This window comes from Coccinella septempunctata, chromosome 3 (genome assembly GCF_907165205.1).
Source record: "Coccinella septempunctata chromosome 3, icCocSept1.1, whole genome shotgun sequence".
Taxonomy (NCBI): Eukaryota; Metazoa; Arthropoda; class Insecta; order Coleoptera; family Coccinellidae; genus Coccinella; species Coccinella septempunctata.
In genome coordinates this window covers 24,990,025-25,016,305 of record NC_058191.1, presented here as the reverse complement: position 1 = coordinate 25,016,305, position 26,281 = coordinate 24,990,025, and the positions used below count along the sequence as shown (strand labels likewise).

The following is a 26,281-nucleotide window of genomic DNA, read 5'->3' as shown; positions in this document are numbered from 1 at the left end:
AGCGAAACGCGAACTCAAACATTCGGAATCTCAATCTATCCTGAAAATTAAAAATCCCTAGCCCTTCTAAATATAGAAAGTTTATGGACGGACAGACAGAATTTAATTTGATGACGAATTATCTTCTAATAAGTCCAACCCAATCGATCGTTTGAGAACATTCTCCGCTCGAAATTCAAAATTACTAGCATTATGGCCTAATTATAACGTTTCCTAGGAACAAGAGCCCAAAATGGCCTATAGAATTAATCAGGCTGAAAGCGGACTTGATACAAAATGGCGAAGGTGTCGGTCAAGGAGGAAAAAGCTTAAGTTTATAATAATTATGACACGAAGTCAGGGAAAAAAAGGAAATCTCAAAATAGAGAATCGAACAAAAATTTTGAACTTTTCATTTCATCTTTGTCATATAGAATTGTGAAATCAAATTGGGAATGTCTTGATATTCTTGATTCGTTGAGTAAGATGTGACTGTTTTAATAATTTTCAAGTTTCAACTGCTTTTGTATCAATAATGAAGAAGGATTAAGCAGTATAGTTCTAGACTGAACACCCATCACGAGATGATCGAAACAAATAATGTGGTTAGTACGGGGTGCGCAAAATTAGTTGTCTACTGAGGGGATCTCGAGAACTATAGCAGCTAGAAGAAAATGGATGACACATTCACGGGCTCCTTCTTCTTGACTAAACCAAATCTGAAAACAGATTCGGCCTATGATTTCTAGATCTTGAATTATGAACAAAAATTGAGAAATTTCCATTTTCAATAATGCTCACTTGTTTCAACTCATACGCCAAAATCATTAGGAAATCTACAGGCATCTTTTTATTAGTTAATTCGCATATGATATCATCCAATTTTTCAAGATATTTCTGGGATTTCTGTTTAGTTAATTATAAACTATAGTTGAAAGTTCTTTTATCTAGGTACAAAGTTTTGGCTGATTCCAAAAATATATTATATGTAACTATTCATATTTCATATTTCATGAGAAAAAAATTTGAACTTCTTCCTGCTTTCTGTATCATTATTGAATAATAAGACAATAAGTAGGTAGGCGTTACCATAGCGACTGTTAAATATACGTTTATTTTATTATTGAAAATAGCAATTTCAAATTTTTTTTTATAACTCTAAAATCTGAAATCTAGAAATTATAGGTCGATTCTGTCTTCAGACCTGGATAACTCGGGAAAAAAAGAGAATGTGTCATCCGTTTTTTTCTACCTGCTATAGTTCTATAGATCACCTCAGTAGACAACAAATTTTGCCCACCATGAACATAATTGAAATTGTATCTAAGGAGTAAAAAAACAACCCAATATAATATTTTATTGAATCCTTAGCCGTTGAAAAAGACCTTAAAACGACTAATGTTGGGTTTATGCAGAGTAACTTAGAACTAATACCTAAGAAAGGGACCAATCTCATGGACAGATTTTTCGTTTCTTGTTCATGCCATTCACTCAATTTAGCATTTAGCGATGCAGCTCGTAGATCAGGTGAAGTGAAGAATAGTTATTTATGTACCAAGAACCAAAAACTGTCTATATTACAGTGGAGCCTGCATATTGATAGCCGAGGCGCAGCCGAGGATAGCAAGCAGGCGAGACAATATAGACAGTTTTTTGCTGAGGTGTATATTACATTTTTTCGTCGACCTCAGACCTCACATACCTTATGAAAGTAAGAAGTTACCAGTTTTATGGCCGATTTCGTAAAGAATCAATTTGTCAACATCAAATGACAGTTATTGTCACAGGCACTTATGTTTTCATCAAATTCTGTATTCACAAAATTGATTCAATTTTCTTGGGATCTAACATATTGCTTATTGACGAACAGCCGGACGAAAAGTAAATCAGTTTGAAAAGTGAATCAAGACGAAAAGTACTCGTTTTCAAAAATAGTCGACTTTTCGTTTTGACATTAGTACGTAAAATGTCATTTTTTGTTCAGATCGACAGAAAAAGTTATTAAAGAATGTTTCAGGTTTAAAAAAAAAGATTTTTGTATTGAATAAAGTCTTATAACTAAGGATAATTTCGATCTTATTCAGCATCGCTTTTCGTTAGATTTCCATGAAGTCTCAAATTCGGAAATAATTCACTTCGATTTCTAAAAACGGACCTCGCAAGAAACGTATCCGGAATATAAAGGTGCGGAATGTTCTCTTACGGAATAATAAAGGGAATCCACGAAGGCTGTTCCCCATACTGCGCATCTTACAACGCCCGGGAATGAAGGAACCGACAAAAACGGCGAATAGTTAACTGGATTTGAAAAACGATTCGGAGAAATGAAAAGGAAATTCAATATTTACGTCACGGATCACATTTCCCTTCATTTCCGGGAAAAGAATCAACGTTTTCCTCGAGCTGGAAAAGTAAGTGAAAGGAAACATAATAATTTGTTAAAGGCGGTCCTTTTTTGACGTGAAGAGTCGGATTTGATCGGAATTATGCATTGTGAGCGCTAAGAATGTAGTAAAGGCACAGGAGTGGAGGAATAATGTTTACGTCAAGAATATGAGGGCTATTTTAACTTGAGTTTGAAATTTTCTTGAGAGAGTTTTCAGTTCAAGTAAATTTATAAGTGGTGAATATGTAGGAAAATCTGAAATTTCAATTTAACTATTCTTAAGATCATTCAACATTGTAAACTGTTTAGCCAGCCATCTTATATACAGGGTGAGTCTTTGAGTGTGCAAATATTTAAACAGTAGATTCTTGAGGTCAAAAGAAACACTTTTTTCCCATACTGTTTTTTCCGATTCAGCCCTGATAAAAAGATATAGTCATCAAAAAGAAATCTTGATAGATAGATTTATTTATTCTCATAAACATATACATTATGTGAAGAGATAACGTCAAGGAAAACAAAGTACAAAAATCTTAACCTACAAGTAAATAAAGAGCGCTCAGATCAAGATGAGAGGAACTCCTGAATGCTGTAGGGTTCTCTTTCTATTAGAAATTGTTTCAAGTTAGATTTGAAGGACTTGAAAATTTTTATGGTTTGGATAACCTTAGGAATTTTATTGAAAAGGGTAATGCAGATATACTCTGCATTTTTCTCAGTTAGCGTTAAATTATGTTTTGGATAATGCAAAGGGAACATGCGCCTGGTTTTATTTATGTTTTCATATGAACTAAAATAAATTTCTCTATTTTTATGAAAAAATAAGAGACACCTGTAGATGAAAAGGCCAGTAAGTGTCAAAATTTTGTTCTTTTTGAAATGACCACGACAAGACTGTCTGTAAGATAGACCATAAATCACTTTTAGTGAGAATAAGGACAAACACCGAAAAACTCTTAGACTATATTTGGCGACTTTTCGTTACAGATTCTGTAATTATTTTCTAACGTTATTTTGTTTGGATGATGAATTTTATGATTGATGACTGATGTTACCTTTTAATTTATGTTCAATGCTTTTTAAAAACTAAAGGCCTGATGAAGTAGATGAAAATCTACGAAACGTCGCCAAATATAGTCTAAGAGTTTTTCGGTGTTTGTCCTCGTTCCCACTAAAAGATTTCTTTTTGGTTGACCGTGGAGGACACAATAATCATAGGATATAGTCATCTTAAGTTTTCATAATGAGCTGTGCCACCCCCAGAAAAACAAAATCACCTTCAGAATAACTAGCTAAATCTGTGACACTACACAGAAGAATCTGTGGAGAAACACATCTGGACAAAATAGGGAATACTCATTTTGACGAAAATTAAGTATTTTTTATGAAATATCTTTGAAACGTCAAATTTTGAAGTAATCATTTCAACCTTTTCCCAAAAAAAAGTTATTTCAAGTACCTACTTAAAAATGAAATTAAAAATGGGTATTTCAGCATTTCGTTTCTATTGCACAAGTTGGCAACATCGACTGAACTATGGGTTGATAATAAAGGACAACAAATACACTATCTTGATGAGATAGACAAAGAGGGCTGTCTTTGAAGTCTGCGACGAACGAGGAAGGTCGTAAAATTTTATGGGATTTTTATGGCCGGTTGCTGTTGAGGCTCGCCAGAGAGTACGCGCCTTATGATGGCTGTAAATCAACATATGTTATTTTATAAAAAAGACATTTTATTTTTCAGTAGGCGCTGTTGCCAAATCGTAAAGTAGAAACGAAACGATTTAAATTTTGAAACCTCATATTTGAAGAATGAACAGTTTCTGCGGTGCATTTGAAAAATTCATGAATGAACCTCATAATTATTCAGTTTAAACTTGTATATGCTGTGATAACCCAAATTGAGGGGAATTCCCCATTAGGTATTTCATTTCATTGATAGCGGACTTCCTTGGTCGAAGCACTTGATTCTTCATAATCTAATTTGATTTCTCGGAGCACTGAATTGTAGTAGATTCCTTTGACTTCAGACCAAAACAAATTACAGGGATTGTCCTAATTTGAAAAGATATGTATCTCTATACAATCTGATATCCAAGGAACTATTGAATCAACTTACTTGATTGCATAAGCGATGTTGTATACCAGGTGATTTCAGGTTCGGTTTTAGGGTAAGCCGCAATGGCATTACCTACTGAATTCATAATGACCCGCGTCTCAGGTACGAAGCCGTGCGAAGTTGTTGTTTATTGCTCTCCTAGTGTCGACTCTTTATTACAACATGCCCGCAGACCTCAAAGAGGAAGGATAGCTCCTCCGTTTGAGTGTGTTTCAAACCAAAGAAACTGATTTACATGTTCACTTAGATGAGGTGTGGTTTTCACCACTACAACAAGTGTTTCGGAATTATAATAGCTTCTTCAGGTAGGCCAAGCCAAGGAAGCGAAAGTGATACAACCTTAGTTTAGTAATATTACAACGGATAAGCTATTGTGATGTATGTTTGTTCTCACTGGTATTTCTTTTCTGTTGTAGATTGAAAGTCCTTTCGATGATGATATACCTCTTGACATTCATACCATTGAATATTAAAAAATTGTTACGAATAGATCCCTTCGGATTAAAGATGATTCAGGGCAACAAATGGTTATTTTGTCTTCAATTTATAGGGTTATACAAAACTAAAGGAATATCCAGAGACTTGAGCACGTAATTTCATACGATTTAGTTGAACAAGCCTATTGCCTATTGCTAATTTACGAGATACACTATGTATACTGGCAACTAGGTTTTTTCTGGGAAACTGGAATTTGTAACTCATTTGAATGTAGCTCACAAAGGGAGTTAAAGGGTAGCTAACTTGAACAATTAGTGATTTGGATGTACGAAAGCTTAACTCAAAACAAAGTTGCTAATCCTGTCCAGATTTACTAAACTGTACTTATACAGCGTGAAAACGTTATCGTACTAGTGGAAGTGCTGCATAGTGGTGGAAGAGCTATAGCTGCATACGTCTCAAAAGGTCGGCAACTATGGTTAACGACGAAATCCTTTCTTCACATCATCCTCAATTTATACCTCAATTTGGCAAGCTACTCCAAAGATTCTTTTCAAACAATCTAGAATAGCATCAACTTTGACGAATGAAGATCCGCCAGGCACCTGCGATTGAATAGGAAGCAACGGCGTGTAAGATATTGTTGGGCGCTCGAACATGAGAACAGGAACAAGCATAGAAGGAGATCCTGTCTGTTCACGCAAAGAGCATATGGTACTCTTTGGTTCACGTATGACTCAAAATTTCGTTGGATATGCGAATGTTGGTAGAACGTGAACGGTACAATCAACATTTCATGACTCGAACTATTTTTTTCGGTGATGGCTCAGTGTGCGTTTAGGAATGCATTTGTTTCAATGGGCGCCAAGATCTTATTATCTCCATGAACACAACTGAGGGGTTCAGAGCTGAAGTGAACCAAGTCCATTCAGCCTAATTTTGAGGTGAATGGCTTAGAAGTTGTTTATCACCAATTAATTCAAAAGTGACTACTTTATTTATTATTATTCTTATGTAAGCATATGCTTACATTCTAACCTTTTAAAATCTAAAGAAGTCACATTTGAATTAATGGGTGATAAACAACTTCTAAGCCATTCATCCCAAAATTAGGCTGAATGGAATTGGTTCACTTCAGCTCTGAACCCCTCCATTTATTTTTTCATTTCTCCACGACCTAGACTGTTACCTTAAGGCAGATTTACCGTATGTATATAGGCCCCTAATTTAATACACAGTACATTCACAAAATCGTTTTTTAATTTTCTTCACATGAAGAGTGTCTTTGACTCGTACAAATATTTTAACAGTAGATTCTTGAGGTCAAAAGAAACACTTTTTTTATACCATTTTTTCCGATTCGGCCCTGATAAAAAGTTATAGCCATTTTAAGTTTTCATAATGAGCTGCAAAACCCCTGGAATAACAAAATTACCATCAGCTAAATCTGTGACACTACACATGTGTGCATCTTTTAAACAGAGTTTTTACAGTCAAAGTACCCAATATTTCAAATTTCATAGATATATTTTTTTTATTTTTGAACATCAAATTACCTGAAAACGGCGCATTATATGAGGAAATATGAGGAATACTTTTATTTTACAAAACGTTCAAATATACATTAGATAGCGTCCAACTTAGTTTCAAGAGTTGGGTTCTTTTAATTTATGGTATTTTTTTGGTGCGTAATGGCCATAATGAGAAAACTGGAGGACGTGGGTGATATCTTGTGCTCGAAAAAGATTTATCAAATAAATAAAAAACTATATTCCGAAATTTCATCCGATAAACTAAAAATAACATTTTTTTATGCTTTTCCAACAGCCTGTATCTTTTAAACCGAGCTGATTCAGAAAAAATGATAAAGGAAAAAAGTGTTTCTTTTGAACTCAATAATCTACTGTTGAAAAATTGTCGGAGTCAAAGACTCACCTATATAATTGTATGTAGGTAGGCAAATTATCTACTTGAATTTTTGAGCAGTGTAAATGAAAGCGCTCTGATGGAGCCATTTTTCCATGAATAATGAGTAGTTCAAACCTGGGGTGTTGATATAATTTTTTTGCTATAAACAGGTCCTAAGGAGCAGGTGTTCCTTGTATTATATACGTCAGACTGTCGAATGCATACATTGTTTCAACATTGACTCACTAAAACTCATCATTTTCGCTTCAATATATCTTCTCCCTCGCCCCACCACACGTCCCCTTTTATGGGGCTCATATATCTGAATGTAACAATGTTTCCATTCTCAAGTAAATACGGTGTATATCGATGCGAAAACGACGATAAGAAGGAGAAGAAGACCCAGGGAGAGAGTGGATGTAAATGCGAGACCATCAATTTTTATCGTTTTTTTACTGTCGCACATGCAGAGACCATCTTTATTGTTGGAAAGGAGGAGGATACGAATTTTACGGCCAAGGGAGGAAGTTTTGTTTGTTGATGAAAATGCAATGTATTAGGTGATTTGCAACAGAAGCTTCAAGTTTTTGATACAGTGTAACAATGGCCGCTTTCTAATCTGAAGGGATATAATGTCCTTTTTTTCTTCTGGATTGGACTTCTCACTTTTATATTTTCAGATCCCTAGAAACAAATGGAAGCTTTTGTAAAGCCACACTCTATGAAAATAATTATTCTTAAATTTGAATGCAAATTTCAAATTTTGATTTTAAAACGGATTAACGCCATTTTACTTTTCTATTTATTTATTCAACAGTATTTTAACAGTAGATTTTTTCCTTTACCATTTTTTACGATTCGGCCCTGACAAAAAGATATATAGCCATAATCAGCCACCCCTAGAAAACAAAATCAAAATTACCTTCAGAATAACTGCCTAAATCTGTGACATTACACATCTGTGGATCTTTTAAACACTGTTGCATTCAGCCAAACTACCCAATTTTTCCAATTTCACAGATAGTTTTTAATTTATGAACATCAAATTACTCGAAAACGGCGTATTATACAAGAAAATATGAAGAATACTTTCATTTTACAAAACGTTCAAATATTCATCAGATAGCGTCCAACTTAGTTTGAAGAGTTGGGTTCTTTGAATTTCTGGTATTTTTATGGTACGTAATGGCTTCGAGTATTCAACTTAATACTCAAGGGTAATGGTCATAATGAGAAAAGTGGAAGACGTGGGTGATATCTTGTTTTCGACAAAGATTCATCAAATAATGATACGAAATTCATTGCATTCGATGAAACCGTTTGTGAGATACATGAAGCGAGAACTAAAAATAAATTTTTTATGGTTTTTCAACAGCCTCTATCTGTTAAACCGAGCTGATTCGGAAAATATGGTAAAGGAAAAAAGTTTTTTTTTTACCTCAAGAATGTAGTGTTAAAATATTTGTACGAGTCGAAGACACATTCTGTAGATATTATAGTCGAGCCTGCAAATTGATAGCCGAGCAGCAGGCGAATAGGCAGTTTTTTGCCGAGTTGCATATATTACATTGCTTTGTTGACCTCACTTACTTTTATAAAAGTATGTACTCTCACAGGCACCTATGTTTTTATTGAATGGTGGATTCACGAAAATGACTCAATTGCCGCTTTCGCACCGAGCCGTATAATAGTGACTAGAGCGGATGAAAAGAGTTAACGGACGAAAAGTCTCTGCGGATGAAAAATACTTGCCTTCTGGGAAAAAATTTTTTTTGTCTTTGGTCAAAACGTTGACATAATTCAGACAATACTTTTTTTTCGCTCAATGTTGCACATCAGCAACAACAATTTTTTATAAAGTAGAATTTATGCGGTGGCCACATGAACAGTCGATTACAAATTCTTGACTTAACACCTAAGCAGGGTGAAAACTACTTTATGAAACTTGAATAGGGATCTAGGGACACATCGTTTTGAAGTTTTTACAATTGTATTTGTGAATATGCTGAAAATTTTCCGTTTGGCTCATATACCGGCAAAACAAACCCTTTGGAAGTGATGAAGTTCATTAAGTGAAAACCCAAGAGGGTTAAAAGCGTAAAGAATTTTGTGTAATGATGTAATATAGTCTAGATTAACATCGCCTTGGGTAGGAAATAAACCAGATTAATCTATGTATGGAGCATAACAGTCATGTATTTATTATCTTTCTAGCTAATGTTTCAGTTGATTGTAGCCTTTATCCTCATCGAAATTGATTTCTCGCTCAATTTTCATTACGAATTATACCGGATTAAATTTCGACAGTAGGTATTTACATTAGTTTCAAGAAACATCGGTTTCGAAAAACTGTATTGAATGATTATTCATTTTTTTCATCAACAAGTCTTCGGAAACCTACTTAATATTTCAACTTTACATTGATTTTATCTATATACACATAATTATTGTTTTATTCATACACTTCATTTATTATTTCATACATATACCATCCGTTGTTCTAATTTTGTCTATGCTGTTTTAATTACTCATTACGTATGTTCATACTGCTCCTGCAAGTACTTCCTATGTAATACTGTATTTGGTGTTGTTTAATGCTTTGTGAAATTTTTTGTGTGTAATTACATTTTGTTTCATTATACCTATGACCTGTGTAAGCAATTCATGAAATTTTAAGAACACCAATAAACTGTCTCTCTTTCTACTTAAATTACATTATATAGGTAATTGATTTCTAAAGTTAACGTGTCTCAATATTTATCATAAATTTTTTAACATAGGGAATTTTATAACATAAGTGGTTTTCACAAAGTACTTTGCCAAAGCATCGAAATCTTCGATCACACTTCTTAGTCTTTCTATTTATAACGAAAAAAAAAAACTTAAATCAAGCTCCTATATACTTCAAAAAAGTGTCTCTAATTGCAGTTCATTCAACGAATATTCACAAAATCGTCCAAATATGACATCTAATAATAAATCACATTTCTCCCTTTTCAGGTGGACTACCTTACAAAGTGTATCCTGGCCATGATGGTGTCCTTACTGAAAAGAGAAAACAGAGGCGCATAAGAACGACTTTTACCTCTGCCCAATTGAAGGAACTCGAGAGAGCTTTTCAAGAAACACACTATCCAGATATTTATACAAGGGAAGAGATAGCGATGAAAATTGATCTTACGGAAGCCAGAGTCCAGGTAAGTCGATCAGTTTGAGGTTTCACAGTAGGGGGAGTCCGGTAGACTTGCTCAGGTAGGAGACTTGAACCACCTCAAATATTTCAATTCAAATTTCGCGCTACCGGTATCGTACATAGCTTGCGATATACTCATAACAAGTCAAAACTAGTGGCGGCTCCATTTTGGCCGCCATCAGAACAGTTCGGGAGTGAGAGGTTTGAACGTGATTTTGTTGTTAGGAAGTAAGCAATTGAATAATTTTTGTTTGTTACATTGTCTGAAAAGTTTAATAGGTGCGAGGTGTTATTTGGTTTTATTGCTTTCATTGATTAATATTGTTTTAAAAACGATGAGCCTTTTCAATAATAATTGTAAAAGTTTCAAGAAAATATCTGTTGAATAGACTGAAAGAGAGTGCGGGAGACTTGACCCATGCTATGGTCGGGAGATATAATCGGTGGTCCAAGTTTCCCGCACTGAGCTTAGATAATAGATTTTTGCATAAAAAGAAAATTGAATAATAGAAATAAATATAAAAATATATACAAAGGTTCAAAAAAGTAAAAAACATCTCGGAAATAAGTGAGAGTGACTCTGAAATAGAAAATATGAATTTCATACGCTGAACCATCTGATAATGAAAACCTTGACATGGACAATGGTCATTGGAAATTGTTTTCTTTCAATGTTTTTCCTGATAAACAAACCTAAGTTCCAGTCTCTCTCGCCCCCTGTTCAACCCTCACATGGGTTAGGAATACATGAGCCAATTTTCGGTTCCTTAAAAAACCATTGCTGTACTCAAAATGTTCATCTCACCATCACTCTATTATTATCTATCGTTACCTATTTGGGAATGATATCTTCACGCAAAATACTCAGTTGCTACCATTTACAGATACAACTTAAGTGGCTTCAGATTGAAAAGGGGTTCAACTCTCCTGGGCTCCCTATGCCAGCCATGATAATTGATAATGAATGGCAACATACATAATTTTTATTAAGATAATTTTTCATAAAAAAATTAAATTAAATTCCAATAATGTTCAAAAATAAGATCACGTTCAATACATCTGATAAAAGCTGTGATTAATCATGGAAAATTCAGAATAGGAACAAAAATAAAGAAAATATTTGATTAAGTAGAAATAAAAACACACTATATTTTATTATATTTTTATTCTTAGGCCATCAATTTCGGATTATTATTATTCCATCATCAGGCCAGCTGAAAATACACAATGATAAATATGAGATTTGTTTACTTTATGATATTTTGAAACTTATAAATAACTAAATGATAAAACCAAATTTAAACTTCCCGCTTGCAGAGCTTATACATGAATTTGACGTTTGAGAACTGACCAAAAAGACCGTTTCCTGTATATTCCCGATTGACACTACGCTACTAAGAACAACAAATAAAATAATTTGATCTTAATCTCAGACGTTTGATTAAGAAAACCAGAGAATGAAACAGAAAAATAGACAAATAATAGTAGAAACAATAAATAATGAAAAACGATTTGGTCCATTTTAACTTCCATACGACAGTAAGTTTCATAAGTTGCAGACTTAAGAGTCTGCAAGGTTAAGACCTAAAGAATAAAAAAATAAAAAATAAACATCCTTGAAAAAAAAATTTGAATATATTATAATGTAAACAAATATCATATTATTTATCATTGTGTATTTCCAGCTGGCCTCATGATGGAATAACATCCGAAATCGATCGCCTAAGAATAAAAATATAATAAAATATAGTGTTTCCTTTTATTTCTACTTAATCGATTATAGAACATACTATGGAAGAATTTATTTCTAAGAAAAAAATATTTGTTTCGAACGGCAGAAGAGCTGATTTATTTAACAGCTTCTTTTCTAGCCACATTGCAATTCTGCCCAGGGGTTATCTATTCATCGCGTGAGGCCCAAAAGGGAGAAGGGGGTCAAGAAAAAAAATCCCTGAATATTAACATAAAATATTATTCAGCTACCAAATTCAAGTTATTCTATGAATATGATTTCCGTGTGGAAGTTCCATGATGAACAAATAATCCGTTCGTGTTCAACAATTCGCAACGCACTCGAAGTCAAGTGTTCCGTAAACGAGAAACGTGCGAACATGTATCGATACCCTTCGCTACAAAACAATTATCCGATCCGATTACATCGCTGGGCCGTACAACAACAGATCGAATTACCCATGCAACACGTGACCGTTCATATTAGCAAGGGCGCGATGATCTTTTTACCGTTGAGAACCATAGAAAACAACGTCGATGGATGCGTTCCGAAACCGAGGGTGCTATTAGTGACTGCGTCAGATTAGTAGGCGATTAGATGCGCTTGTGGCGTTTGATGGGAATATTAGCGATTGCGATCTGGATAAGGCGGGTGCTGTGTGAATGTGAGAAACACGATACGGTTGTTTGTAAATTTTATTGTTGTTTGTTGATGGGGGTGTCACTGGGACGATGTCTTCATCAACAGTGTATATTGATAAATAGAAAATCAGTTCTTCTAACATTTCCTTTATTAGCTTTCATCCCATAGATGAACTTGAATTTATGTATTTTTTACATCAAATATAAAGTATAATAGCTTTTACCTTCTCACCATTTCGTAGACCTAACGAAGGCCAAGAAAATAATTGTAGATTATTACATTCGATTCACCGAAAGTATGACGTTACGTCACGAAGTGCAGCTCGGAATTCGCACAAAATGCAGCACTTTATTACAGTTTGTGTTGTCGACACATTGCGAAGTTGCCTTCTTATTTCCTCCGCTTTGTTTCGGTTATTCATGATGGATTTTCATCTGTTGTACTCACCTTCTTTCATAATCAGTATGCTGTGGTTTGCATGCTTGTAACCTCCATGTGCATCTTCTGTTCTTTGTCTGCATAATGTACAGGGTTGGCATAAGTCTGAAATAAAATTAATATTTCTTATGCTAATAACTCATAGTGAAAACGCTGCAATTCGTCAGTTAATTTTTAATTAACTCCAGTTCCTGGCAATAAACTGGAGTATTTTCCTTCAACCCTTTAGTCGCAACCCCATCCAACTTCCGGTTTTCAAATAGACACATATACCTAACATATGTGGGCTCACGGATAATGAAATCCCACCATAATCTTTGTTTTTTTTTTTTTAATCTTGTCATTATCAGAAGAAACAATAAAGTCTCTAGAGAATAGAATAAGTTCATCAACCATTTGCTCCGAATTTCAAGATGAAACCAAACAAATGTTCATGTTATAGGTGCCATAAATAATACGCCGGCTAGATATCATTCTGTTTATGTCTTATTTTATCGCCCATAATAATATCATAAGAAATGAAGTATTCGATTTTAATGCAAAAAATCAGTACCTACAATCGAAACTCAATTCACATGTTTCAGCATTTGTTTTTCGTTTTATTGGTTTCAAGACTATTAATAAAAAATTTCTGAAAAGCCTTTTTTGCTTCTAATTACAACGACACTATAAGAAAAACGAAGATTGTGATGAAATTCAATTTTCTGTGAGCTTTCCAATGATCCCTCACATGATAATTATGTACATGTTTGTACCTATTTGAAAAACAAAAGTTAGATAGGGTTGCGGCTAAAGGATTGAAGAAAAATATTAAATTTTTTGCCAAACAATAAGTACAATCTGAACTCAATAAACATGTTTCAATGTCTGTATTTCAAGTTATTGGTTTAGAAACTATTTTATTTTTGTTTCCAACTTTTGTGATTTTTCTAGGAAGGCGTAGAAGGCCACATAATATTTAAAAATATTTTGTTTTGTTTGTAAGAATACGAACAGCATACCGAGAAATTCAAGTTGAAGTTTGCCAAAACATAAGGACCAAATTTGAAAATAGGTTATATTTTTCCCTACAAATAGTGGAGAACATTCAGAAAATCTTTTATAGTAAATAAATCTTCAATATTCTCATGCTTCATTGCTCTTGCTTTCGCAACTATTCTACACTTTTATTTTGATTTTTCGGAAGTACTTACAAAAAAGGACAAGTGTACGACATTTTTAAAAAATCAATCAAAAAAACCTTCAAAACAAGGTGTCACTCAACCACCTTTCCTATGGGGTCGTGATATTAAGGGTGGTAATTGACACACTGTAGCTTCCATATCATAGGCTATATGCTATGCACATATGAGGTGATACGTGACTGAGACTTCCAATATGGGCAAGTAAAGTTGTGTCCTTCTTTTACTATTCTGCAGTATTCATAGTCACCCGAAATGAACCTAGATCGTTGAGAATGTTACACTTTCCTCTAGAACAAATTACCATTTAATCGGAACGCATTTTGGACGATAACCATGCAGATATTATGAAAATAACATCTCATAAAAATAGCGTAAAACATCGTGCTCCACAGCGATTTCATCCCGATAAGGCAAAAAGCCCAGAGTGTCTGAGAAACGCTTTCGGTGATATTAATGTCGTTAGCCTTAATTCATTCTGCCTGGTAGATATAGCCTGGCACACCTGAGCTTGTACCGAACGCAGAGGTGGATTAGGAGTTCTAACATTCTGCGGAGCAAATTTTCAATTGAAGAAAATACTTCGGACTTTAGTTAGGCTTAGGCATCATATCATATCAAGTCATATCAATGTGGTTTCCACAACCATTGAATAAAGTGATCATAATTCATCTTTTTCTTTGAACATAAGAGAAAGTGACTAGAGCCCGAACAGAGATATCATAAAAAATGAGGTGAGATATTAAGGATTATATTAACAATCGCGAATGACGAATAAAGTATAGTGTTCTAAATGCACATTATGGCTATTATTCACTTGGATGTTTAACCATCTGCGACTTTGGTTAACGTTATTCGCTAGAATAATAGCCATCATGAAGTGCTCGATGAATACTTTTCATATGGTACTACTTTTGTGTAAATGATGTATTTACTTAATTTCTTTGTGGATTCTCCGGATTTACTAATCAAGCATAATTTTCTTATCCCACGTAATAGGTAGACTTAAACAACTTGAACTATACCTCCCTAAACCTAGGACTAATATGATGGTTAGATCACCAATATATACCATGTGTGGGCCGTTCATTAGGATTTGTTCTGATGTTGATGCCTTCAACGATGTTGTGCGAGGTTTTAGGCAGATGTATCATTAGTCAGAATTTTTTTTTGCGATTACCTATATTTAAGTTTTCATTCAGTTTATTAATTAATTATAATCAACTTTGTACTAGGTATATAATATACCTGATAATTGGGAAAACCTCCTGTTGAGACAAATAAACCTTCGACCACAATCTTCAAAGCTTCTTATAGTATGGTGAGGTGATGAAATATTGGCTGGCAAACTTCGAATGCTATTCGTAATTGGTTCTCGAAACTTCTAATAGGATATGAAATATTGTTTGGCATTCAACAAGTGGGTGATTGCTTTAAATCTATGAAAAACTTTCCATCTTTAACACTATACAACGTGTTCGTTGTCCAAAACATCTAGAGAGTGATTCCTTGTCAAAAATTAAAGGCGATCTCTTATGTAAACTAAAGCTCTTACGCCTTTCTCTGTAAAATATCACGGTTTCTAATAATGAGTGAAAACAATTTTTTTATTACAAGTGCTGGACAGTGGGCATGTTCTATCAATAAAAAGGCTACCTATGATTTTTTTTCTATTTTGATGTGATCTTTTGAATAATTGAAACGTGCCACCTCTGTTCCATTTTTTCCTTTTTCATCAAACAAAATTTCTCAATTTAGAAATGAGTGATGAAGAGCAGTGCACAGCATTGGAAATCTTTTTTTACTTTTGTATTATGTACGTGAAAGCAATAATTTCCTAATGAAAGTATAAAAAATAAAATAGTGCATGAAGAGATCATCTGTGAATGAAATCGAAAAATCTATTATATGTGACTGTCAAGTTGCTTTGATTTCTTTTGTAGCCTTCTTATAAAACATGCCCCCAAAATGCGATTTATTCAACTTCTCATCACTTTCGAATAAATAATTTGCGGTTTTGATAGCAGAAGTCGCTTTTGGTTTATTATTCCATTTTTCGATATGGTAACACCGTCACTTCGAAGTGCCATCCTTAGGCTTCCTTTTTCAGTATCTGTCATTTTGCTGAGGTGTTCACAACATCTTTGTTGAGTGCTCTGTAAAAGTCAACTTTTGTACCGAAAATGTTTTTCACGGAAGCTTTACTTCTTACTTCATTATACTTACCAGGAAAAGGCTGCCGAAAATCATCAAATTTCAGTGGAAGTTTATGCGTGACCATGCTCTAGCTTAACGAAGTTTTTAGAAATGGTTGGCCTCGTTTAAAAGTGGCAATTTTAATTTATAAGACGAATAATAATCCAGAGCGCCATCAAAGTTTTAGAATAAAAAATTAGGGTCAATGCTAGATGAAGATCCATCACAAACGCCAGAGGAAATCGGAAAAACCCTTGAAATCACTCAAACAGCCCATTTGTTATCCTTGGAAAACAATTGGAAGTATCCGAAAGGTATAGGATATAGGGTGCCGTATGAACTGAAGCAGAGGGGTGTCGAACCCCGTTTTTCACGTTTGAAAAACTGCTCCAATGTCGAAAAAAGGGGTTTTGGCATCTGATTTTAACTGGCCATGAAAATTGGCTCCATTACGATAATCCAGAACGCCGGGCAACATATGGATATCCCGGGCATGCCTCTTTATCAACTGTTACGCCGAATAGTCGTGGCGAGAAAATCATGCTCTTCTGTACAGGGTGGGCAAAATTGGTGATACCTAAATTACAACTTTTTCAACCCAACGAGATAGAGAAAAATGAAGGTACCATGTCGTCTTTTTTCGAGAAACTAATAATGCCATCTTCTTTTGTTTTCGAGTTATAGAACAAAACTGAAATTTCAACTTTGCTCATTATCTCCGTTTCTGTTTGAGCTAGGATGTTGAAATGAAAACATTATACAGACACTTTTTGATATCAACCCAGTGACGTACTATGATTTTTTTCAACAGGTATATTTGCTGAGCTATAACATAAAGATGTATTTTTTCTTATGAAAACAGTAGTTTGAAATTACTTAGAAAGACTGAGGGCGATGTATGATATATTTCTGAAACAGTAAAAAAATGGCGATTCTTTCTAAGTAATTTTAAACTACTGTTTTCATAAGAAAAATCACAACTTTATGTTATAGCTCAGCAAATAAACTTGTAAGAGAAAATCATAGTACGCCACTGGATTGCTATAAAAAAGTGTCTATGTAATGCCTTCATTTTAACATCCTAGCACAAACAGAAACGGAGATAATGACCAAAGTTGAAATCGCCCAAGTTTAAATTTTTAAACGAAAGAAGAAAGAGGAATGCTGTGGATGGCACTATTAGTTTTTCAAAAAAGGCGACATGAATGGTACATTCATTTTTCTCTATCTCGTTAGGTTAAAAAGTTGTAGTTCAAGTATCACCAATTTTGCCCACCCTGTACATGCACAGGGGAGTTCTACCGATGACAATTGATGCGTTTGGGCCGAGTATTGCGAGAAAAAAGGCCGTAATAGGCCGATAGACACGATAAAGTTATTCTGCATCATGGTAATGCTCGGCCACATGTTGCGTCGCCCGTTGAAGCATACCTAGGCAAAAAGTTGATTTTTTCAAGTGGAACACCTTACTTTTCATTTGATATTTCCAGAGAAAATCACAATACCTACGCATCTATTAATGTATCATGTTCACCTACGAAAACCTCATGGTTAGGAAATAAAGTCAAATTTCTTATGAAAGTGGGGGTTCTCAGAATAACTTGCTAATTTTATCCAACAAACATAACTCCCTGTATAGTATAGTATAGTATAGTGAGAAGGGGTTACAGTTCACTGCGACCTTAAGGTCTATTGTGCCCCCTAACAGAGCTGTTTTCATCGCGCCCTTTACAGCTCGCCTTCCAGATTCAGAGATCTGATGAAATCCAATATCTGGGACGGCTTCAACGAGGATAATTCCCCACTCCTACAAGTTTCTCGTCCAAAGCACTCTTTCCTTTGGCTTGCAATGGCAAAGCATTCCGTAACCAGGTGAATAGGAGTTTCCTCCTCCTCCCCACAGAATCTACACTCGTCAGTGTCCGACAAACCCATTCTCAACAGATGCTTCTTTAGGCGACAATGTCCTGTGAGAAAGCCAGTGAGTAGGTGTAGTTGGTTCTTACTGAGATCCAGATATTTTTTGGATCTAGCAGTTTCAAAGTTCCGAAGGAACTTTTTGGAGTGATCCATTCCTGGGAGATTCCGCCAGAGTTTTTCCCTTTCGGCTTTCTCCTTCTCCATAAACTCCTTCTTGTAGGTGCATTTTCCTATACCACAGAAGGGTTCTGGGCCAGTGAGTGGCGTTTGTGCGCTCTCTCTGGCAAGTTTATTGGCCTTCTCGTTTCCTACGATTCCCGAGTGACCGGGAACCCAGATTAAAGAGACCTTATTCTTCTTGCCTACATCATTGAGTTTATTCCGGCACTCCCAAATCAGCTTTGAATCGATGACATAGGAGCTCAGTGCCTTTACGGCAGCTTGACTATCTGTATGAATAGCTATATCACACTTCTGATAGTTTCTTTCTAGATTTACATCTAGTCATCTTTCGATTGCCAGTATTTCCGTTTGAAGGACGCTTGTACAGGAGCCTAACGATAGTGCACACTTGGTACTTGCCCCATAAATCCCAGCGCCAGCTCCTGTAGCGGTTTTAGAACCATCTGTATACCATTTTAATGTATTTTCTTTAAGATTGTAGGCGGTGTACTCCCGTTCCCAATCTCTTCTTTTACTTAGCATTGTACTGAAATTTTTCTCAATGCTTACTTTCTTGATCATTAAGTCACTAGGAAGGTTTGCAGATGAGATGTAGTCGTTCAGGGAGGACCAAACTCTCTGACTCTTGATTCTCTCGTTACCTGTTCCTTCCTTAGATAATCTGAGGATGGCCTCATGAGCTACCCTATCAATCACTAGATGTAGAGGTGTGAGGTCTGTGATGATCTCAAGCGCCCCTGAACGTATATACCCAAATTCTCAGATCAAAACTATGATACTTTCTCCGTAAACGTGTAATAGGCCACCCACCGTGGGAAACCCTGTATACGTGTATGCCGACGAGAGCAATGTCGCCCGCAAATGTGAGATAACAGAGATATCAAGATTTTTCGACCAATAATTCTAAACATGTCTTACATAGCACTTTTGAATTATCTGGATTTGATGGTATATTCCCTTGAGGTAGGTACACCTCAAGCTGTTTCAAATGCATGTTATAAAACATGCATGTTTGCAGAAGCGTATATGTCCTTTATTAGCATATATGTTATTTATTATTACATATCTATGGTGCAGCGTCTCCAAGCGTTGACAACTGCCAAAGTTTCGAAGGCCTTTTCAAAACCAATGAAGGCTTCAGATTGGAGATCTTATATGGTCACTGTAAGCATGTTCTGTTGGTTGATTGAAATCAATCTTTGGTCTACTATGATCGTCGTGAATGCGACAGCATTGTCTGCTCATCACCGGCAATCACCGCATTTATGAAATAGGCTCAAATCTATACGTATTTATATCTCATTCACATTCTTTTTGAATTTTTAAAAAACATATTCACTTTTATTTTAGCACTCGGTTGGTCATGGAAATTTGACACATTTCACTCTGTATAGAACGAAAATGTGGGGTTATGAAGCTTGTCAAAACATTTTTGGGTTTTAAATCAACTCTATGTTGCCCGTTCTACGTAAAAGTTTCTGTTATTACGTATTCTATCACAATGTCGAATATCTTCGGAAAATATGTGACGAACATAATTAAAGTTTATACAAACTGATTGAAGGCATACCAAATCCAGTTATTTGCATGGAAAATACAAGAGATCAGTATAATATCATAATATGCACAGGCTTGAGGAGAGTTAATTTTCGTTATCTTCTTTGGCTTAAGTTGGAATACGTTACATCAGTTGTAGATTCCAAAAATATTAAACCGAAGATTAAATGCATATCATGCAGTGGTTGGGAATGAGTATCTCCCGAAAGAATTAACAGATAATTACAAGAATGTTAAATTCTTCAACAAAAATTATCTTGCATCAATATAAGTAAAAGGAATTAAAGGAAGTTTCAATCAAGATGAACTTCACCTTTGCACAAAAATTTCACATGAATAAACAATTAACAGGACAACTGGCGCGTATTTGTGGCTGTTCATCTTAATACATTGATATAATAATAATAATTAGGCATTTATTGGTACCTTAAGACATTTACAATGTATAGGACAAGTAAAATGAAGAATAGAAAAATCAATTTTCGGGAACTTATTCTACGATGACATTCATCGAAAATCCTGTAGTGAACTTTTCGCATTAATTCACTCAAACATAAAATTCTCAAATGCCACCATTTTTTTGGGTTCCCCAATAGAAGGAAATTCTTTGACATCCTCTTCATTCACAATCTTTCTGATTGTGGAAATATTCAGCTGAAATATAAGTCGTTTAGATTCAGATGAAACATTATATAAATTCTCTTACATTGAAATATGTTCGCTACCGTCTGACGTATTGTGGATTTCAGAATATCAGAGTAGGGTATAACTATTTGAATGGGCGGACCTCAATTCTAAATAGCACTGAAACCCTGTCTCTTTTTTCAATCACTTTCGGCATTTTCGTAATAAAAATTGATATTAGTTGTGACAACGGCGTTATGACATCAACGACATTTCATGAGTGCCAACCTTACTCCGTTCTAGTTACAAAAACTTGAGAAAATTATTTCATGGCCAACCGACTGCTAAAATAAATGTGAATGGAGTATAGTAGATGAACGATTGCAACGTAATTGCCATTATATTTTATTTGATCCTAAAATAAGACAATTCGCTACGGGAATTTTGAGGAAGCTCTCTCGGTTTGGGAAAACCAGAATTTGTTCTCCTGATGTAGACCCTGTCCTGACACCCCCGCTTAATATTTGATGGAGGCGGCGCAGGCGCTGGGTGTCGCCTGTTGGCACTGCGAATTTGTTGAATGCATCTCGTGGTTTCGTACTCCTGTAAGTCACATGAAAAATGACTCGAATGAAAAATTGCCCCTATCCAGGCAGTATGAAGCACGATCATCAATTCGTGTGACGAGAATGTGATTATACAGGGCTCATTATTTCATTTCACTTAAGGAGTCGTCAATCCCATTTATGGCGGTTTAATAGGAATATTTTTCAACCAGCTGTTACTCGTCTATAATTTTCACGATGAGGTGAGAGGTTTTGTCGATTTGTTCATTTGATTAGGGGAAAACTATAGCTCCGTTGATAATTAACGTAGAGTGGGTTTCACGTAAGGTGGTCACTGGATTTTCTAACTTATTCCTTGGACAAATTTGAAATGTGGACCTTCAGTAGGATAGTATTTTTCGTTGGTTATCCAAATATAAGTCGGGGCTCAACAAAACCCATTTAAAAAAAACAATTCTGGACACGCGAAGTTTAAATAGTGGTTAAGTTCTTTGAGTTTTCTTACTTAGTAATTTTGTTGAATTGTCTTTTCCTAAAAATGTCTTAAAAAATTACAAATGATTCAGAGGATGACTGATGACGTAAGAGACAACGGCTCCGTGGAGGTAGAGGAACTCAAACTGAATTAGGATTGGGTATTTAAATGTCTCATAATGATATTGGTTTCAGAGATATTGGGTGATTTATGAAAACATTCGAAAACAGTGAACTTCCATATATCTTCGTTAATGTGGCAAATTTTCCGCTGATATTTCACAGGCTTGTTACTATATTCATTCTCCATCAGCTCAAGAAAAAAAATTGGAAAACTTGCAGGCCCGTATTCAGAAATTTCAATCTACTTTTCTGGTCAGAAATATTACTGGGTATATTTTCATATCCACTTGATGAAATATGAAATATTATACATGATAGAATAGAAACATTGAATTCCAGGTACGATAAGCCTGACTCATTTTAATAACTCCCATAACTTCTGTTCATTCTACCCAAATGAAAAGTGTTTAACAAAAATACATCCTATAGATATGTTTCGAATAAAATAGTGTAATAATACGAGGATATAGATATTGGAAAATTCTTAGCCCGCTCAAGAAATAAACAAAATATTCTCCTCTTAATTGGATACATTTATTTCAGGGAACCTTCAACGTCTCTAGACCTTTCAAAAAAATGTTTCTTCTTGCTCCCCAAACCAGACCTCCACAGCTTTCATTACCTCCTCGTTGGAAGAAAATTTAAGACCTTTTAAATTTTTTTCATTTGAGGAATGAGATGATAGTCGGATGGAGCCAAATCTGGTGAATAAGGGGGGTGTTCTAGTAATTCAAACCATGAATTACTAATTTTTTGCATGACATATTGTGTGCAGAGGAGTTGTCCTGCAAAAACAAAACACCTTTGGATAGCTTTCCGCGTCTTTTCTCTTTAATTTTTAACCGTAGAGTGGTACGTAATGTCGAATAGTAATCTTCGGTTATTGTTCTACCCTTATCCAAAAAATCAATTACTTCATGGCAATCCCATAAAACTGAGGCAAGAACTTTTTCCAGCAGATTTTTGCACACGAAACTTCTTATGTAGGTCTTGGAGAACCAGAGTGTCGCCATTTCTTCGATTGTTGCTTTGTTGGATCGTAGAAATGTACCCAAGTCCCATCCATAGTAACAATTCTGCTTGAGAAGTCTACATCGTTTTCAAATCGAGCACAGATGCTTCAACCTTGTACGCTTTTGGTCAACATTCAAACATTTGGGTATGCATTTTGCACCAATTTTTCTCATGTCCAAATTGACGTGAACTATATGATGAACGCGTTCGTATGAAATATTCAGTGCTTCAGATATCCGTTTTAGCCCAATTCGACGGTCTGATAAAATCATCTCATGAACTGCATCGATATTTTCGGGGACCGACACAGAAACTGGCCTTCCCGATCGGTCATCATCTTCAATGGAAAATTTACCTCTTTTGAAGCTTGCAGTCCAATTTTTCATGGTCGCATACGAAGGACATTGATCACTTAGGGTATTAAGTATATCTTCGTAAATCTTCTTGCCTCTTAACCCTTTTAAATACAGGTAGGTACTTGATGATGGCTCGTTACTCGAATTTTTCGATTTTCACAATTTCGGTGGACATGTTTCTTTTAATTTATTGCGTAACTCTGGTTTACTCTTTTGACCTCAAACTTCACACTGACCCTTCTAATGAGTTATGGTAAAGCAATATTTTTATGCATGGAACTGGTCTGGGCTAACTAGATATTAATACATATTATATACACATTACACATTTTTTTCTACAGGTACGAAGAAGGTGAAAGAAGTTCTCCTTTTTCTGAGGGTGTTAAATAAACTTGATAATGAAAAACATTGTTTTATTCAACAAACGAATTTCTTCAATGTAAACAACAAAATATTGAAGAGACTCTATTTGGATGCATTTTGTTGATAATTAATGTTGAATCATTATACATATATCTATGTATTTTCTTCAAGATTCTGTTGTTTGCATTGAAAAAATGCGTATGTTGGATAAAACAGTGTTCAACAGGCTCAGAATATGGAGGACTTTTTTCCTTTGTACCTGTAGAAGAAAAATTAATGTGCTCTTATAATCATTACATTATTTTGTTGAAGAATGAATTCTGTTGAAAGCATACCAGCTGGATTATTGTTCAATATTTTTCAGTTGGTTAAAATAAACAGGAGTTCTGGGTGTCATTTAATATTTAAAAAAAATAACAATTATTTTATCAAGTGGATTTGAAAATTTTGTAATATATCATGAAAACTATGCAAAATTTGTGCCATTCAAACAAAAAAATTATTTTTATCCAGTTTTTTCCTAGTATTTCCGAGTGATTTTTCTCACCTTACTCTTAAATAGAAATTTTTGAATACGGGCCTGCAATTTTTTCGAATATTTTTTGAGCTGATGGAAAATGCGTATAGAAACAAGCCTGTGAAGTATCAGAATTTGCCATATTAACGAAGATAGTTCATAGTTTTAACATTTTTTCATAAATTACGTTGCCCCTTTCGTCACCAGTTACTCTGTATATTATCTTACCGGCCGCACAAGATTTCAAGACCAAAGGCAGATTTACGGGGGACTAATGGGGTAGTTACACCTTCCCCTATGAGTATCGAAATGATCCAATAATAATTGGTTGAGGTGAAGGATGAAGGAAATCAGTTAGATGAAAATTCTGCCGACGTTTCGACTATATTTAAATCACCTTCGGGGTTCTGAAAGAGTAATACAAGGATATAGCACAACAGATCAGAACAGAATGGCCATCTTGAAGTAAAAAGAAATCAGGGATCTTGAACTTGAACAATCACTGAATTTAAACAAATAGGTAATCAAAAATATAATCACATATCGAAATCTTTTCTGACAATATGATTGAAAGACAATGAATCAACACTGAAAGGAACAAAAAGAATACAAATACATATACCAATAAATGAGAAAGTAGTTAAAAATTGAGGGGTCTGTAAATCTCGCAAACTAACAGAAACCTCATACTGGTAAAAACCAAAAATAGGGGTCCTCTAATTTTGTCCCGAGAATTTGAATTTTGTTGCATTAATTTCGGGACATCTGCAGAAGTAACCGATGCTGATTTTTATAGGAAAATTACAATGATCTACCTCCGTTCATAGAACCTCATCTATTGAAATTCCATAGCTTTCCTAACTACGAAAATTTTCTCGAACGCTAACATTATAAAAATTTTCGAGTCATAAAATAATTTTTTTTCAATAAGTAGGTAAGTAAGTAAGTAAGTAATCCCTTTATTTCATAAATTACAATACAAGATTGTGAAAAGAAATACGTCATATAAACAAAAAAGGAATACACAAGACAATAATTGAACATTATATATATATAATATAATGCATATACGAAGATTTATTGTAAACGAAACATTATGTTGTATAGAAAAATCTCAATAGGCTTGTAATACTGCTTCATCAAATATCCCCAAATATAATTCGCACACTCATTTCATCAGGCCCGATTCATAGAAGAACAATGAACCAGGAAGCCGACAATCCCGATTTTTCAATCGAAAACTGATCCATCATCGTTCGACAATTAAAAACCATCGACGGGTTTTCCGCGTTCCACTTGACCCTCAATCCAGATACATCACGTTATAAACTCTGTCATTCAATTCATCGCGCGCTGTAACAATGCGACCACGGGGCGGAACTGTCACCCTTTCTTGCTCTATGGGCGCATCTGTCATTAAATACTAAGCAGCAGCCTGTTTGGTTAGGGAGGTAAAGGATGAAATGGACCGGACGAAAATGTGATTAGCTGAAGATGGATAGTTGGCGGCATCTGTTCGGCAGGTTTTTCAGGAATCATCTTGATGAAATTGTGAATTAATGATGTGACAATGCGATCGTTTGTTTAAAAATTGATATTCATAATTTTCAATGTTAATTTCTCAAATTTTCACCCAGTTACCTCAAATATAACTTTTTCATGCTCCAATGATGCAAGGGGGTTGAATTTTTTTTCCATGTATGTAGAGAAAGTAAGTAGGTTGGGACATTTTGTGTCCGAAAGCAGTGCTTACTTAGCCTTTGTAATTTTTCGGTTATCCTTCACATTCAGTAATTCAGTTACAAAATGTAACAGTTTAATTTATCTTTTTTCATACTTAGAAATGCATATAATATATGGATACACAGTGAGTAAAAAGTAACGCACAAAATTTGTACAGGGTGGTAAAAAACACAGTTTCGATAACTTTGGGGGCTGATTATAGATCTCAAAATAAGTAAAAAATTTCATAAAAACATAGATCCGCATATGAGCTGTTTTGGAGATACATATAAGCGATTTTCGGTTTTCATACTAACTACTAGCGCAACCAATTAAGACATTCGGTGTATGTAAGTAAAATATCTGCCTAGGTAATTTAGGGGATTGTTTGTTAGGACCAGTAGCTTCACCACGGAATTCAACAGGAGCCGCTTAGCTTAACTTTCTTCAAAGTACCTTGCACTGTTTTCTAGACTAGGTTAATCAGTTGATGAATATTTGGTTTATGCAAGATGGAGCCACCACGGTAAATTGGCATCATGAAGTGTACTTTATACCATTGACACCGTTGTAGCCACACCAACATATTCGCTCATCAGACTCAAATAAACAAGATCTGGACTCATCCGTAACTGGGCACAACCCCAT

General features: G+C 34.9%; 1 protein-coding gene across 1 annotated transcript in view; it reads left to right on the top strand.

Annotated features, from left to right (window-relative positions):
- The window catches only part of LOC123310221 (paired mesoderm homeobox protein 2A-like), an 89,901-nt gene that overhangs the window by 11,427 nt on the left and 52,193 nt on the right, over window positions 1-26,281 (top strand). Inside the window, exon 2 of the mRNA XM_044893667.1 lies at window positions 9,833-10,029. Coding sequence (XP_044749602.1) covers window positions 9,833-10,029 — 197 coding nt within the window. The remainder of the gene's footprint in view (window positions 1-9,832; window positions 10,030-26,281) is intronic.